Source organism: Octodon degus, unplaced genomic scaffold, assembly GCF_000260255.1.
Source record: "Octodon degus isolate 3935 unplaced genomic scaffold, OctDeg1.0 scaffold00157, whole genome shotgun sequence".
NCBI classification, from domain to species: Eukaryota; Metazoa; Chordata; class Mammalia; order Rodentia; family Octodontidae; genus Octodon; species Octodon degus.
Window position 1 is genome coordinate 6160599 of NW_004524733.1, and position 16716 is coordinate 6177314.

The 16716-nt window shown below is 39.7% G+C and overlaps 1 protein-coding gene across 4 annotated transcripts in view; it reads left to right on the plus strand.

Annotated features, from left to right (window-relative positions):
* The window catches only part of Col4a6 (collagen type IV alpha 6 chain), a 496212-nt gene that overhangs the window by 446098 nt on the left and 33398 nt on the right, over positions 1–16716 (plus strand). The window contains exons 14-22 of one of the 4 annotated variants that reach the window (XM_023702710.1): positions 6243–6302; positions 7469–7513; positions 7977–8030; positions 8524–8593; positions 9605–9712; positions 10619–10759; positions 11706–11813; positions 14206–14366; positions 16089–16268. In XM_023702710.1, the coding sequence (XP_023558478.1) occupies positions 6243–6302; positions 7469–7513; positions 7977–8030; positions 8524–8593; positions 9605–9712; positions 10619–10759; positions 11706–11813; positions 14206–14366; positions 16089–16268 (927 nt within the window). The remainder of the gene's footprint in view (positions 1–6242; positions 6303–7468; positions 7514–7976; positions 8031–8523; positions 8594–9604; positions 9713–10618; positions 10760–11705; positions 11814–14205; positions 14367–16088; positions 16269–16716) is intronic. The other 3 variants (XM_023702711.1, XM_023702712.1, XM_023702713.1) reach the window with 3 other exon arrangements.

The window sequence follows — 16716 nt, forward strand, 5'->3', positions numbered from 1 at the left end:
ATAGGATATCATGTCCGCATCTTGTACAGCAATTAACCACTAGGAAGTATGTATGCAATGTGTTAATTATTGAAACTGTCCTACCAATGTGATTTGAAACTGTCTCATTGCTATTTGTTTATCAATAAAATTATGGGAAAAAATAAAATAAAAAAAAAATTTTAAAGTGGATACAGATGAATGTCCATTTTGTATGTGTATTCAAAATGGTTAAGATAGATACATAGTTACATTGTCCTAATGAATAGAGGGATTTGTTCTAATAGTGTTTGTAAATATGATATCATGTCCACATCTTGTACAGAAATTAACCACTAGGAAGAATGTATGCAATCTGTTAATTATTGAATCTGTCCTATCAATTTGGTTTGAAACTGTCTCATTGTTATTTGTTTCTCAATAATATTATGGGAAAAAAGAAAGTCACATGTGGCCTTTATGGGTAGTAGCAAGCCATTAAAATGCTCTGACTTCTGTTTTTAACATCAATCTTGTTGAGTGGCAAAGATAGTTGGAGCTACAAGCACAGGCTACTGCAGTAGTCCAAGCAAAACAGATGCCAATGTCTTGGACTGTGGTCATAGAAATGGGGAATGAGCCAGAGTGGATACATTAAAAATGTGAATGTATTAAGCCTTTTATTACAGAACATTTAAAACATATACAAAAGCAGAGAGAATAGCATAATGATCCTGCTCTATACCCATAACCCAGCTTCACCAATTAACGTGGCAAATGAACAGCAAATAATGGACACGTCATTTCATCATCAATACCTCAGTATTTCTAGAATACAGTGAATTTTCAAAACATAGTGGCCATATTATCATCAATAATTATCAGAAGTTATTTAATATCAGTGTACAAGGAAAAATTCAAATTAAGGATTTTCATATGCATCCATATATTCTTACAGGTGCTCTGTTTGAATGGGAAAACAAACAATACCAATACATTAAATTTTATTAATGAATCTTAAATCACAGAATGTGTTTTACAGAAGCTAACATGATGTTCATGGACTAAGGATAGGGACCAGGAGGAAAATGGGTGAATCATATATGACAAGATCTGGCCCTGTTGCCAGCATAGTGGTATTACCTGGCTCAAACAGTTTGTGTTTCCCTGGGTGTCCAAAAAGCAGAATCTGGGGACTCAGTGGAACAGGTTGCTTCCATGAACATCCGTATTACTCCACTGAAGCAAAGAGACATAGAGAAATATTGTTCAGTGCCCTTGATTTTAATCAGCTCTGCAGTGAATGAACAGAAAAGAAGAAAAGCTTGGTGTTGGAGACAGAGCAACCAACCATCCTACGCATGTCCAACCTTTTGGCTTGCATGGGCTACACTGAATGAAGAGTTATCTTGGCCCCCATATAAAAAATATAATATAGTTTATGTACACAACTAACAAAATTCCTTTTTATGTTTTTATTAGAATATTTTTTAAGAAGAGGTAAAGCAACCCACAAGTCACAAGTTAGATATGCTTGCTAAGGACCCAGCTTCAGCTCTAGGACTTTGACAAATTGTTAAACCTCTCTCTGAATGTGTGCAGTACAGCAGGGATCATATCTTCTCTTCTGAAGCCAAACACAATATGTGAAATTTCTTTACAAAATGTAAAACCACGCTGTCAGTAATGTAACCATTACACACATCTGATTACTGATTTCTTGAAATGTGGTTAATCTGAAATGAGACACAATGTAATGATAGAATCCACATTGGATCTCAAAAACTTAATATGAAAAAAATAACCTAAATTATCTCAGTAACAATTTTAACTTACAGGTAAAAATGATAATATTTAAGATATCTTTAAGTAAAAAAATATGAAATGAATCTTTATTTTACTTTTATAATGTGGCTACTAGAAAACTGAAATGACAAAGTAGCTCATGTTACATTTTTAATTGGCAGCACTTTGCAAGCACATTTGGGATTAAGGTTAACACCTTTCTTTTTAGACCATTTCACATAGATTCTTGTCACCTCCTGTCATCCCTCTGAGATAAGTGAGCTAAGCCCAGGTTTATCCCTCACAAAACACAGCCACAGAGATCCAGAGGCTCCTCCAGAATTGTTCAGCTTCTCATTAGCAGAGCTGAGGCTGGCATTCAGCGCTGTTGATTTCTAGCCAGTTCAGAGCTTTTTACCCATACTATGCTGCCCCCTACAGTCCAGTTCATGATAGTTTAGAGCAGCAGTGGTATTTTAGACTTTAAATTTTATTTTTGTTACTGTAGTTATTGTTTTAATTCTTATTCATTTTAATAAAAAAATGAAACAGTTTCAAAACAGGTTAGTAAGACAGTTAAAATAATTAATACATTGCATATTGCTGTTTTGTAGTAATTCAGAGGACAAGACACCGACATGATATCTTGTCTACACAGTATTAGTACAAACCTTTCTTCTCAAATTTTCTGATCAAGGAGATTATGGGGCCACAGAGGAAAGTGATCGATGATGCATAGTGTGCCTGAGGAGAGTCACCTGGAGAGAAAACATTCTCTCACGCTTTCACAGAGAGCAAATTGGTCAAGCAATGGCTGTGACTCATCCACATGGCTGACACTGACAAAGGATCTCAAACTGCGGTACAGGGTTTCAGAATATGTCCTGAGGGGATTTGACTGACCTTATCAGATACAAAAGTCACATTTCTTGTTATATAGGTATTGCTTGACCTTGGTCTTAACCATCCAGCAGAAAAGTGTAACCACAATGTATAAAAAGTAAAGCTATACCAATATGCTGAGCTGTAAAAGGCTCAAGTCAACAAATTTGGACTTTAAAATTGTAAGAAAAGATCTTATGAACTCCTCTGCTGCTAGGGGATTCACTAGGTCATGTTGACAACCTCCCCTTTTCTTCAGTTCCACTGCAGAGAATCTCCTCTACTGCAATTTCCACATACTCCCTTTTGTCCTGCAAATGGAAGAGAGACTGGCAGAAGAACTTGCACTCTGGTGCTTGCAATACAATTTCAAGCTCAGTGTTTTCAGTTTCATGGGGAGGGGGAGTAGGAAATGGAAGCCCCAGGTATACAGTACTCAAAGCTGCATGTTTCATCAAAAGTTTCTCCTTTTATACAAAACATCATATTTTCATAAGGTGGAGAGCAAGAAGCCAGTGTTCTCAGCTCAATTTAGCGCAGATATGATGTGCAACCCTGGCCAAATCATGTAACTCCTTTGCTGTGATATCTCTCTGCTTAATTGGAACATTTGTTGGTACCTTACGTGCTCTGCAGAAAAGTTATGAAAAGAAAGGTGATGAAACATGTGAGACATTCAAGACTTTGTGGAGGAAGCATACTTCTCAAATCCAAAGCCCTCACATCAGCTTTCAATTATCTATGCTCACTGAAAAACAAGGCTGTCCTGAGGATGAAAATCTCTAGGGAATTCAAAATGTTCCCTTTAACCATTTGTTTGTTTCTTATCTAAGCCCAATTCTTTGCAGGAGATAAAGTGTCCAATCTGGTGGATTTACATCTCACATTCTTTCTCTTGCTCATCAGCAGTGGCCAAATATCTCTGATTTTCTGGCTCAGCCTCAGCTTTACACATTCCATCTTTTTGTCCCCAGCAATGCACTTGCATTTGTAAGTCACAGGTCATTTGATGGAGGTTTTCAGAGAGAACTGTATACCTCTTTGCCTGCAACCTGAGGTATCAGTAAACAAAGAGGAATGCAAATTAGATGAAATAAGGGGAAGGGGAGAGAAGTAACTGGTGAACCCTTGAAGGACTGACTGAGTGGATCTGAAAGAAATGTTAGGTAGGTGGGATCTTCTTCAAGGAAGTTTCCCAAGGACCAAACAGTATCAGGAGGGCTGGTCAAATAGCTCAGCAGATTAAAGTGCCTGCAGGCAGGCGCAGGGGGCAGGGTTCAATCTCTGGGCCTGCTGTGCCGGCCCTGCCCCAGGGGGTGCTGAGACCACAATTGAAACTGGGCATGATGGCGTGCGTGCACCTGTAATCCCAGCTCTTGGGAGGCTGTAAACAGGTGGATCACTATAAGTCTGATCTAGTAGTGAGATTCTGAACACTCTGTAGACCCTTTCCTAAAATACAAAAAGTATCAGCAGCCCACGATCAGAACAGCAGACCTGAAAAGAGCTGAGCTAGTGTTATAAGATAGCTTTCTGGGCCATAGGCAAGTATGAGAATGGGAGCAGCCAAAGCAAGATGCAGGATCACTCACATTGCTGGCCAACTGTGACAGGCTGGTCCCAGGACATCTTGCTAGAATGGATTGTTCAGTAAGGTCCCTGTCCAATACCTGCCCATGCTAGAAGACAGGCTAAGCTTATAGTACAACGTCCTCCCAAGCCATTTATGTTTTATTGTCCCTAATCCACACACAAGTGTTTTTCCTTTAGTTTTTCCTTTATATATTTTCCAGTCACTTACTTTAGTTAACAATGTAACACAAGCTCTTAGACTCTCTCTGAGAAATCAAGAATACAGTCTCTCTGCTTCCTAAAGGAATGGAAAGCACTCCTATTTTTACATATGGCTAAGATAGGCAGAGTTAAGAGAAAACTCCTGGATGTCTTTCCTTTATCCTCTGATACAATTTTATTCTCTAGATTATTGTTCCATTTAATTTAACAGGTGTTTGCTGCGCTGTCATGCATGTGTTCAGACAGTAGTAACATGTTTTGAAGGGCAACAAGACAGTGTGATAGACGACTTCTGCTTGCAAAACTTTCATAGCCAATGTTAGTGGTTTAAGAGTTTAGGGCAGCTCCAGCTGCCACAGCTTTCATGGACAGATAAGGAAAAGCTATTTGAAGAATTCACCCTCAGCAGCCAATAGACACATTCCACCAGGAGGCAGCATATCTTAGTTTCCAATTTGAAATATAGCAAGCTATGATTGATTTTGTCTCCTTTTTTTCAATTGTTTCTCCTTTTTCTCTTCCTAATTTCCAACACATCTTTTTCTTTCTTCTTCCAATTTTGCATGCATATATCTGATAATAGGAACAACTAGTTGGAAGACAACACTATGCTTTAGAAGTACCTTAAGATTCATGTTATTTTGTTAAGTGAAATTCTGTGTCACTTGCAATTTTTCTTGGGCTTTTTTTTTTTTTTTTTTTTTGTTATTTTTTTATGTATGTAAGAAAAATATTGGGCCAGGCACGTGTTTTTTTTGCCTTTTAGGGAAGAGTCTACAGGGTGTTCAGGGTCTCACTACTAGATCGGACTCATAGTGATCCACCTATTTACAGCCTCCCAAGACATGGGATTGCAGGTGTCCAGTCTCTTTTGCCATCTCAGTACACCCTGGGGGTGGTGCAATTTTTCTATTTTAATACTATTTTGTACTCTCTTTAAAAAATTAAAAAATTAAATATAGAAAGTAAACTTTCAGATAAGTTTGCATTCAGTTTATCTCATAGTCTTTTAAAATTAGAAATTCTATTCATTATGATAGCTGAGCTACTTGACACATGAGTATTAATGTAGAAGAGATGAAACAAATAGGAACCAAACTTACTTTGAATTTGGACTCTTCACAGACATATGCCCTCCCCACTAAATTAGTCAATCAATCAATCAACCCATGGACTATACAATCAGGGTCATTCAGCCAGCTTTCAGTACCCATTGGAAATGTAATGAGCACATAAAAGAGAAAAACAAGTGTTACAAATGGGATTAGAGCACTGGCCTCACACCAGCTGAACCTGGTCACATTAAGAGTACAGCAAAAAGTGTACTATGACATTTAATGTCTTTTCACATGTTTACACTTGATAAAGCATCCCTGACTCCTTTACTCTTACAATAGGTCTAAATTTTCTTTGCCAACATCTGTGCTCTGAAGGTAAGAACCTTAAGGTCCCACTATAAAGCTGCAGAGTTCCAGACCATGACTTGTTAGAAATACTCCTTCTTGTGGAAAATATGTAGTTATATCCTGATGCAAAAAAATGTCTCTCTAGTATCAGCTGCTTTTGTAACCTCATGATGCTCTAAAACACTTAATACTGTTATAATGGCAATGGTATTACTTCTAGAAACAAAGAGGAATGTTGAGCGAATGGCCCAAATTGTATTCAGGCCCCATGTGCTTTTCAGACGTTGAAAAGAGACTCAGCATAATATGCCTCCTTAACAGGACAGTGGAGCTGGTTTGAAATTACCACTCTCCATGGAACCAAGAGACCTACAAGAAAATGAATATTACAATTTGTGGTTTCCTTTTTTCCTTTAGGAATTTGGGACTACTGGAGGAAAAGGAGAAAAAGGAATTCTGGGTTTGCCAGGACCGAGGGTATGAGCTTGGAATGTTCCTGCCTGAGTCTGTGAAGTCACTTGGTCTGTTTTCTTTCCTGTTTAGTCGTTTATGTTCTGTAATTCGATAGCCACCTAAACCTCTCTTGGTTCTCTTCATCAGCTCTTTGACAGGTTTCTGAGACTCTTCTTTCCACTTGGCTCCATTCCTTTGACTAAGTGGTGTCCTTGAACAAGAAATGATGTACCACTTACTCAGGGTAGCTGTTCAGCCTATTTACTCTCCTTGCCTTCATGTATACCTATCTTCTAGGCTAAAGTATTGTGAAAGTTGTCTCGCTTTCCATCCCATTCTAGCCCAAGGGAATGTAAACAAGAGGGTGCCCTAGGAATGAAAGAATATTTATAAGACAGAAACAAACCTGGAAAGTTATAAAACATAGTGAAAAATGTTTAGCAACAGCAGTTTCCAATAATAATCTTGCCTTGAGTGGAAGTAATAAAACCCCCTCTGATTCCTAGTGAGACACAAATCTGTAGCTACAAGCAGTTAGCCAATCTGAGTCTTAAACAGGTAACATTTTAGAGAATCTGCATTTTTAGCTTGCGTGTAAGATCTGTTCAGAGCCTTTTTGAGTACTGATTCAGCCATTACTACACGATTTCTTTCTCTAGTTTTCCTCTCTGTTGTCTTGGAAACACATAGTCACCAGCAAAAAAAACATATTTGGGGTGGGAGACAAGAGACTCTCTTATAATCTATTTAAAAAATCTGACTTGGAACTAATGCACTTAGTACCACCAACCCTCCTACGAAACCCTACCTACTACTTAAAATATTTTCATTTGTTTAGCTTTTAAATACATTTCATGGCCATGTATGGTGGTATATATCTATAATCCCACCACTAAGGAAGCTGAGGGAGGAGGCTTGCCACAAATTTGAGGCCAGCCTGGGCTACATAGTGAGTTCAGAGACAGCCTGAACTATACAGCAAGACCCTGTCTCAAAAAACCACAAAAAAATGTTTTGTATGTCTACTCAGCCTCATGCATTAGTGCTTAGGAAGAAGTCATTAAGCCATATCTAGAAATATTCTCTTAGCTGAGTTTTAGAGCTAGCTTAGTCAGGCAATTTTGTTATATAAGTTCAGTAGCTTTTTCCAGTGTAGTTGATTAATGTAAGTGTGATTATTCTCTTTACAGGGTTCTACAGGTTCAGAAGGAGTGCCAGGTCCTTCAGGGACAAAGGTATTTGAATTAATACCAGTAAATCCTTAGTACACAAAATGCCAATCTAAAGTGCCCTTTGTTTCATTTCATATGGCCAAATGGAGACACCATTTATAATAAAAAAATGTTTACCTTCCTTTAATAATGCAATCTTGTAATATTAGCTACTTTTGTTTTCCCCCAAGAGGCTGGGCACTCTGTGTCAAACATGAAATGTAGTCATACATCTTTAATATGTTAGCAAGGTCTAGCAAGGCCAGCCTGCTTATACCCATTAGCCTTGTGATCTTTGTACCTCCTAATATACAGGCTGACTACCTAGTAGCACATTGCCTTCTGGAAGACTTTATAACTTCCAAAGTCAGGCAAAAGCTATGCATACCCTTCTGAAAGCCAGTTGAACTTCCTGTGCTATTTTTCCCTGGCCTAATCCTAAAACAAGCCTTTCTTGAATTTAGCAGTAACTATGTTTCTGTCATAGGGCAAGAAGGGGTCTCCAGGTATTCCTGGATTTACTGGATTCCCAGGAATTAAGGTAATGTTGGGAAGTGAAAATCCAGGGCTAGAGGGTGGAAAGGTGAAGTACCTGAGTCTCCCTTTTGGGAAACAGGGACTCCTTTGACTTCAGGTGTCTAACATCATGCATCAATAGTAACAATAGCAAAAGCCTGGTCTCACTAAGAGTAGAAAAAACGACATTCTGTTCCTTCCTTAGCAATTCTTCATATGGCCAACTTAAATATGTCTGTGCTATATTTCCCAGGCTCAAAAGCAGAATAACCATAACTGGTATTGCAACATAAAAACTGGGATTCCTTGCTATTGAGTGTCTAGCTTCTAGCCTGCCTTGTGTCTCCCTCTCCAACTTGTTGGATTTTGAAATTGTTAAGTCCCTTGACTAGCTTTTCCTGGAAATTAAGGGTCACAGAAAAAGGAACCTTTCATTTTTCTTGGTATTGTATTTGACAAGACATATGTCTTACACAGTGAAGTCATAGAAATATTTATGTTTAATATAATCTTTGCAGGGTGAAAAGGGTGGCATTGGCCTGCCAGGTCCAGATGTCTTCACTAGTGCAGATGGTGCTATGATCCCAGGTACAACTCTTCATTGATTTGTCCAGAGAATAAAAGATAAGGAGTTAAATTTTGTATCCCTTGTAATTTTAAAAAGATACTTTGTTGGTCACTGGATTGATTACTGAAACTCCCAAGGGCCCCTCAGGAGTTCTGAACTCGGAGAATGAAGCAGAATCCAATCTCTGGCAGAAAAGCCAAGCCCAAGCTCACACTCTTATATTGGGCTCATCAAGACTAAAATTTCAATCTGCTTGGGACTGAGTTGGGTAAAAACGATTTTACTGGTTATGCTTGGGGAAAGGTTAACATCCTCCCCAGTCTCACTAGCTCCAGCCCAATACCACAGGATATGCAGGGTCTTAAATAAATGATCTCATGCATGTTCGAGCTTGAGAATCTTTTAGGAAATGGGAAATTACCTTTGATTAGTGGGAAAAGTTGTTGAGAGCCTTTAACAGTATGGTACTTAGAACAATCGTGCTATTTTCTCCTTACCTAGTTACTCTGCATACCCAACTCTTCCCCCTTGTCTTCTCCAAGGACCCAGATTCCTGGTGTCTCCAGCTGCTTCTTGCTTGACCAAAAGCTTTTACTGTAGTGTTTCTTCCACCTGAGTTTCCTGAACTTATTCCTCTCCTCTCATTATATTGGGTATCTGCCCTGTCTGATTAATAAATAGTTGTCAGTGGCTTCCTGTGTCCCACTCCCAGGAAACTTATGTGGATAACATAAACAGTGGACTTCAAGTTTTTAACCCAAATGATAAATATTATCTATTAGTAGTAGTAAAAATATCTTTCCTAGGACTTAATCAATCTTATCATGAAAGGAAAGCCTTGACCAGACCAATTCTGAATACTAGTGGACCCTTTCCTATAGGGCCAGTATCAATATTAGCATTTGGTAGACCTAGAAAGGGCAAGAAAGAGTTTTGTAGCACGAGAACAACTCTCTGGATCACCTCTTGGGAATTTTGTGGCACTGTGTCTCTCCACTGTGTTTACTACTTTTTTTTCATCATAATTTCAGGTTATCCTGGAGACCCTGGTATGCCAGGACAAGTAGGCTTTAAAGGAGATGAAGGCATCCAGGGCCAGCGTGGCCCTTCTGGTATGCCTGGCCTTCCAGCATTACCAGGTAAAACAAACCAACTCATCCTTTGCACCTATCAGTCCTCTATCCATTCTTGTTCCTAGCATTTCTTGCTATACCTATAGATAGATTCTCCCACTGCTAGCCTAATGATAATGTAGGTGGGAATAGTTCTTTAGTATGTGAGTCCTACTTGAGTTTTCCTTTGACTCAAATGCTGTGTCATAGCTGGACAGACAATTCCAGACTTTCACTGAGGTTTTCAGCTACCTGAAATCTGTATTGGGCAGCTGGAGCCCTGTCTTTCTTCTGTAAATGTGCTATCATAGCTAATATACCCTCCAAGAGGGTATAATGAAAACCCAAGGTCTAATTTATAACCAGACCTGCAGTCTCACCTTAAGTGAGGCACTAAATGGTCCCAGGATCCTATGGATGACATCCTTGACCCAATCATCAGAGGGGCATTCTCATGTTATTCTATAGTAGAAAGTAGGGAAAGACCATGCCAGAATCTAGAGGTGGGGCTATCCTAAACCTAAAAGCTCAGGCATTACTTTTAAAGTCTCTGGTTCCTAAATTTCTTGTAGATGAGCCTCTTTAAAGAGGCTTAAGCATATCTGTTTTTAAAGTAGCCAGTTGGAAAAGGTACCTCTGGCCAAGCACCAAGGTGAAAAAAGATCAAGGAGTTGGAGACTAGAAATCTGGATTTTCCTATTGAGTTTGCCACTAAGACACTGTGTCTCTGATTGGGTTTCCTTTCTCCTTGTGGCCTCTGTTTCCTAATAGGTTCCGGCTAGCTAACCCTAAGGAACTTTCTAACTTCAGTGTAAGAGAGGCAAATGGTTTCCCACATTCTTCCTTTGAGATCCTTCTCACACATATCACTGATCAGAGTGGTCCTTAGGAATAGGGTGATATGAACATCTTTGTGTTGGTTTATGTTTTCAGGTGTGCCAGGTGCCATAGGGCCTCAGGGACTTCCAGGCCTGAAGGGGGACCGAGGAAACCCAGGACGTACAACAATTGGAGGAGCTGGCCTTCCTGGTAAAATTGGTTTACCAGGCCTACCAGGTCTTCCAGGCCCATCTGGTAAGTTGTTCATTTTTTCTTTTGTCCTGAAACTGAGTTGTGGTTCATAGTACAGATATGCCATTATTTTTGAGGGAGCTTCTCATAGAAGAAACAGTTCATCCAGGATATATGAGTATGCCACAAAGTGTCTTTTTAAAAACCCTCTTTATTCTCTGCGTAAGCCCTGCTTCTACTGGTGTCAGCTACCCAGCGATGTGTTCTTCATCAAAGAACAAGAAAGTAAGGGCCATCATAATGATCAAACACCACCTAATGCCCTTCCGTTTCTGTAGCCATTTCTTTTAACCTTTCACCTCTCAGTTCCTAGGCCTGGGGTTTTTCAGCACCTGCAGAGGCAGCACTGGCTCTTTTGAGCTTCCCCTAGAGTGGAGGGCTCAAATGGGAGTCAGGGTACTGAGCATCTAAGAGAGAAATCATTCCTGTTTCCTCAAGGTAGCTACCCAAAAACCTACATGGAGGCCCAGGGCTTGAGTTCAAGGGTAGAGCATTTGCCCCAGATGCACAAACCCTGGATTCTATCTGCAGTGCCAAATAAATAAACCTCCAAGGACTTGTTCATCTCAAATATTATTCCTGAATATGAGAGTCTAGATTCTGAAACAATGGCTGGAAATATTCCCCAGCATGTATCCTAAATCCCCTTACCATGGCAGTTTATACCTCTTCCATCCTTTGTCATAAGGGGTGCTTTCTGGGATAAATATTGGGATTAATAAATTACTGAAGCTACTTTGCTCATCCCTGAATGTCCAGTGTCTAGTTCAGTGCCTGGAACACATTAGACATTTTATAAGTAGTAGAGTGAGGTGAGACAACAAAGAATTGTCTAGGCTCTTGGTATTTTTGTCTCTCCTCTGGGTGATGAGACACGAGGACTCAGACCTTCATGATTGAGCTACTATGCTAGTTGAGAGCTGATGATCTTTCACATTTCTTTTTCCAGCAGGTCCACCATCTAAGATTGGAACTCTATATGGCACAGGGCCAGGATTTCCTGGTCTCCCAGGAGAAAAAGGTCTAAAAGGAAACCTAGGCCGCAAAGGAGTAAAAGGTGCTTGTGTCCTTTTGAATTTTTTTATACCTCAAACTTCATAGAAAAGACTCTGTGGGGGATGAGTGAACCAGAAGCCTTGGGAACCCAAATGTAAGGAATCTTGGCTTCTGAAAGAAGATTAAATTATAGGATTCTTGGAAGTGCTATAAATAAGTCTAAGGCTGGAACTTGAGGTCACAGAGGACAAAGTGGCTGGCAGGCTGCTCTTCCTATTCCCTGCACCTACAGATGCTGTTGCTGGTAGCCTAGGGTGTTAGCCAGCACAGCTCTTCCCTGTTTGCAAGGCCAAGGCTGAAAAGCACCTGTTATCACGTTCAGCATAAATCAAAGCATTGTGAACACATTTGGACCTGAAACTCTAAAAAATCCACCACCTGCTCCAAGAAAACAACTCAAGTCTTCCCTGATGTGGAAGAGCCAATCAGCACTGTACTGCTTCCCTCCATCTTCTGACTGCCTTTGGGTGCTTCTGCATTCCTTTCTCTGAGAGGGAGGTGTTCAAATAAGACAACTACTGATGGCTACAGCCCAGCCAGGGTGGGAAGACAGGTGAAACTACTGACTGAAGAGAGGTCTAGAGATGGCCTCACAGTGATGGAGAACCTTTTATAGCTTACAAAGATACCAGCCTGCTGTGTCATGTGTGCATTGATTCACCACCACTGGCTTAGGGGCTTGGGTTATCTGAGATCTTTCTTCCTCTTTCCAGGAATTGATGGCTCTTCTCAGCCTCAAACAGACAAATTCTAACTTACTACTCTCCTTTGTCATTGCCCTGTCATAAAATGTCACTAAGCATGGAAGCAGTGATGTTTTAGACTCTCAGATCTTGACATAGTTCAAAAAATTCAGGAATCTTGATCTTTGATACTCAAATTCAAGTAAGACTGTGTTGGTCACTTTCCTTACTACTGGGGCAAATACTGATACTCACAAGTCAAAGGAGAAGATATTTATTTTGGCTCCCCATTACAGCTCATGATTGGAAGGCCCCAAGATGAAATAACATGAGTATTCTGTGGAGAAAAGCTGCTCAGTTCCTGGCAGCCAGAAAACACACAGAGAGAAGAGAGGAACTGGGATGGAAACACCCCTCCTGGGCCACATTCCCAGTGAGCTGTCTTTTCAGAGCAGACCTCCCCTCCTAACAACAAGTCAGCTATATCACCCCATGTTTCAATCACTTTCTAGAAGCCTTACCTGTGAGTACATGAGATTTTAGGAAACATTCTCTATCCAAACCATCATAACAAAGACGAAACAAGAAAGGACATAAAATTGCAAGGCTAGACTCAGAATGTTAATTTTGTCCCTTTCCTGACTGACCACAGAGCTGGTGTCTTTCTCAATATCATTATCATTTGTAAAACAGAGACAACTATACTGTTACCCACACTGCATGGCCATGGGCCCTAAAGGTTTTCTTTAAGTCCAGAATAGTGAGAGTAATCTTCAAGCTTCATCATACATAAATACCCGCTAAGTGAAATTGTTAAGAAATTAAATTCTTGGGTTTGGCTTTCTGAGAATCTGATTGATTAGGATTAGGTTGGGGCTCAGAATTCTGCCTTATAAATAGATATCACAGGTGACCCATGCTGGAATACCACCCATGTGGAATATCATTCATCCAAAATGTTTGGAACCAGAAGTGTTTCAGATTTCATATTTTTCAGACTTTGGAATATTTGGGTAGACTTTACTAGTTGAACATTCCTAATCAAAACCCTAAAATCCAAAGTATTTCAGATTTCAGAGCACTTAAGCTCAACATGTCCTGATCTGAAAAATAGTGTTGTCTCAGAGTTTGGGGGGTTATCAGTTTACTAAAAAAAAGATTCTTTCAGAATCTTAGAGAAACTCATAGGCACTTGTGTTATTACTAATTCTTATCCTCCAGACCACAAAATGGGAAAAGTAAGTAGATGGCTGAGCTGTATGCTAGTGATTCTTGATATGTTCTCAAAGGTACTTTGCTGGGGAGCAGCTGGGGAAATGGCTCAGTGAAATAAGCACTTCCCTGGCAAGTGCAAGGGCCTCAGTTCAATCCCTGGTTCCACCAAAAAAAAAAAAAAAAGGTACTTTGCTGGTATCCACAGCATACATCCAAGAATCAGGTGAAAAGGCATTTTGGTGAAAAGAATATTTGAATGGCTTAGATGCTATGCTCAGTTGGTTAGGTGTAAGTCAGTAGTATACTCTGGCCACACATTAGACACACTGATGTCCATCTGTCATCCCATAGTAATGAAAGATACTCTGAAAGTGTTCATTTGAGACTCTTCTCTTCAGCCTTTTTGATTCCCTCCAAGTAATAAATAACTACTGTCAGGTTTTTCTTCTTATAAAAAAAGACCCACTTTATTTTATATTGTCTGTTTTTCCTCAGGGGACTTGGGATTTTGTGCTTGTGATGGTGGTGTCCCCAAAACTGGACCACACGGGGAACCGGGCTTGCCTGGGCCAAAAGGTGTCATGGGTTTTCCAGGCCTTAAAGGAACCAGAGGAGATCCAGGCTCTGAAGGTGCACAGGGCCCAGAAGGGAATCCAGTAAGTCTTGCAAACTTTGGCTAAGAGGGAGCAATGGTAGCATCCAAGGGTCCCTTACTCCTTGTCCTAAAGCACATAAAAGATAGATACAAATAGCACAAAGCTTCACATTTTTTATTGTAACATACAGTCTGCCTAGATGGTCTCTAAAGTCCCTTTCTGCTTATATTCTGTCCTATCTTCCCACTTTCTTCCACAAAAAAGTCTTTAATTTATCTACAGTATGCTGAGCCCTGAATATTAGATAGACATTAAGATGAGCTTTCAGTCCTTAAAGATTTCAAATTGGTGTGGTGTTGCATGCCTGTAGTCCCAATGCTTGGGAGGATGAGGCAGGAAAATCCCTGTAAATTCAAGGCCAGCCTGGGCTACAAAGTGAGCTCAAGTCCAACCTGAACTGTACGGCAAAATTCTATCTCAAAAAGAACAATGAAAAGATTTCAAAGTTTAGAAAGGATAAGAGAGTGGAAATTATTTCCCAAGATGATAACATGATCAAGTGCTCAGAACAGTGCCAAAGTATACCCAAGCACCTTCTTTAGGTCATACCTTTGCTATATTCCAGAATTCTATGAAGTCTGTATCTTCTGAGTTTTCTTCTTTATCTCTTTTTTTAAATTAAATTATTTTATTTCTTAATTTTATTTTATTTTATTTTGAAAAATAGCAAAATTAAGAACACAATCAGCAACAGAGACAGAAACAGGGTATCATACAACAATACATATGCTACAGATTTCCAAACAAGAATAGCTGATTAACAATGGTTGATATATTATCTATTTTTATCATCAAATCTGTTGCTCAAATTAACATGAGAAGTATATAATTTTTTATGCCTATTTTTAAAATATATTCTATTTTTAAATGTTTTTTATTATATTCTGTAGGGACTTAAGTTCAACATATCAATACTTGATGAAAAATACCTGTTCATCTTATGCCTAAGATGTTTGATATGCAGACAGATAGTGAGGTTAAGCTTAATGGCCTAAGTTGTATGGTAATAACAATAAGCTTGTCTTATGGATGGTTAACAACCTAAGTTTGCAGACCAAAATTTGAGAAAAAGGAGGGCCGCAAGGAAAGCCAACATTTTGGCCCTAGCCTTCAAAGGTCAAATAAGACTCAGGACATATGAGAACTTGTACTGAAATGTCATGTAACTCGGTAGTGTCCCAAATTTTCTGATCAAGGAGATTATGGGGCCAAAGAGGAAAGTGATTGATGATGTAGAGTGTGCCTAAGGAGAGTCACATGGAGAGAAAACATTCTCTCAGGCTTTCACAGAGAGCACATTGGCCAAGCAATGGCCATGACTCATCCACATGGCTGACATTGACAAAGGTTCTACAATCTGAGGTACAGGATCTCAGGAAAAATCCTGAGGGGATTTCACTGACCTTATCAGACCCAAAAGCTACAACTCTTGTTGCATAGGTCGTGCTTTACCTTGGTCTTAACCATCCAGAAGAAAAGTATAAAAATGAAATATAGGAAATAAAGCCATGCTGTTATGTTGAGCTGTAGGGGACTCAGGTTAACAATTTCTGACATTGCCAGTGAAGCAGAAGACCCAATACTATTATGGGCTACTGGACTCTTTTAGAATATTTTGCTGAGTTTATACACCTATAATATTCAAATAATGGAACTTAACAAGAAAAGGCTATACAGATGAATGTGCATTTTGTATCCGTGTCTTCTTTGTCTCTTTATCAGGGTTCATTTGGACCTCAAGGCTTCCCGGGTGTCAAAGGAAAGAAGGGTGAACCTACTGTCAGTAGAGGATCAGGAGTGCGAGGGGACAAGGGTGATCCTGGCCACCAGGGATTCCCTGGTATAAAAGGAGCCCCAGGCAAGGATGGAATATCAGGTTTACCAGGTCTGCCAGGTGTTCGAGTAAGTGAATCATTTCTTGATGATAAACTCTATGCATACTCACATCTCACCTAGTGGAGGTCTGATGGCAGCTGGACCACAGGACAGGACAAAAATAAAGAATTCAAAATATCTTGTCCTGCCTCCGTCACTGATAATTTTGGCTTTGTGCTTTTCTATAAAATGGAAATTTTTTTCTGGGAATGTCCATTTTTTTTAAACTTTTTTTTTGTACAGTCCCGGGGATTGAATTCAGGACCTTCCACTAGCCAGGCAGGTGCTTATTCTACTGAGCTATCTCCCCGGCCCTATATCCATTATTTTATTTGATAAATTCTAGTAGCAATTCACCTTGTCACTTAAAAATGCATCAGCTGGGCTGGAGAGATGGCTCAGTGGTCTAAAGCACCTACTTGGAACAAGCTTAGCAAAAGCATCAGGGACCGCGGTTCAATCCCCCAGCACCACA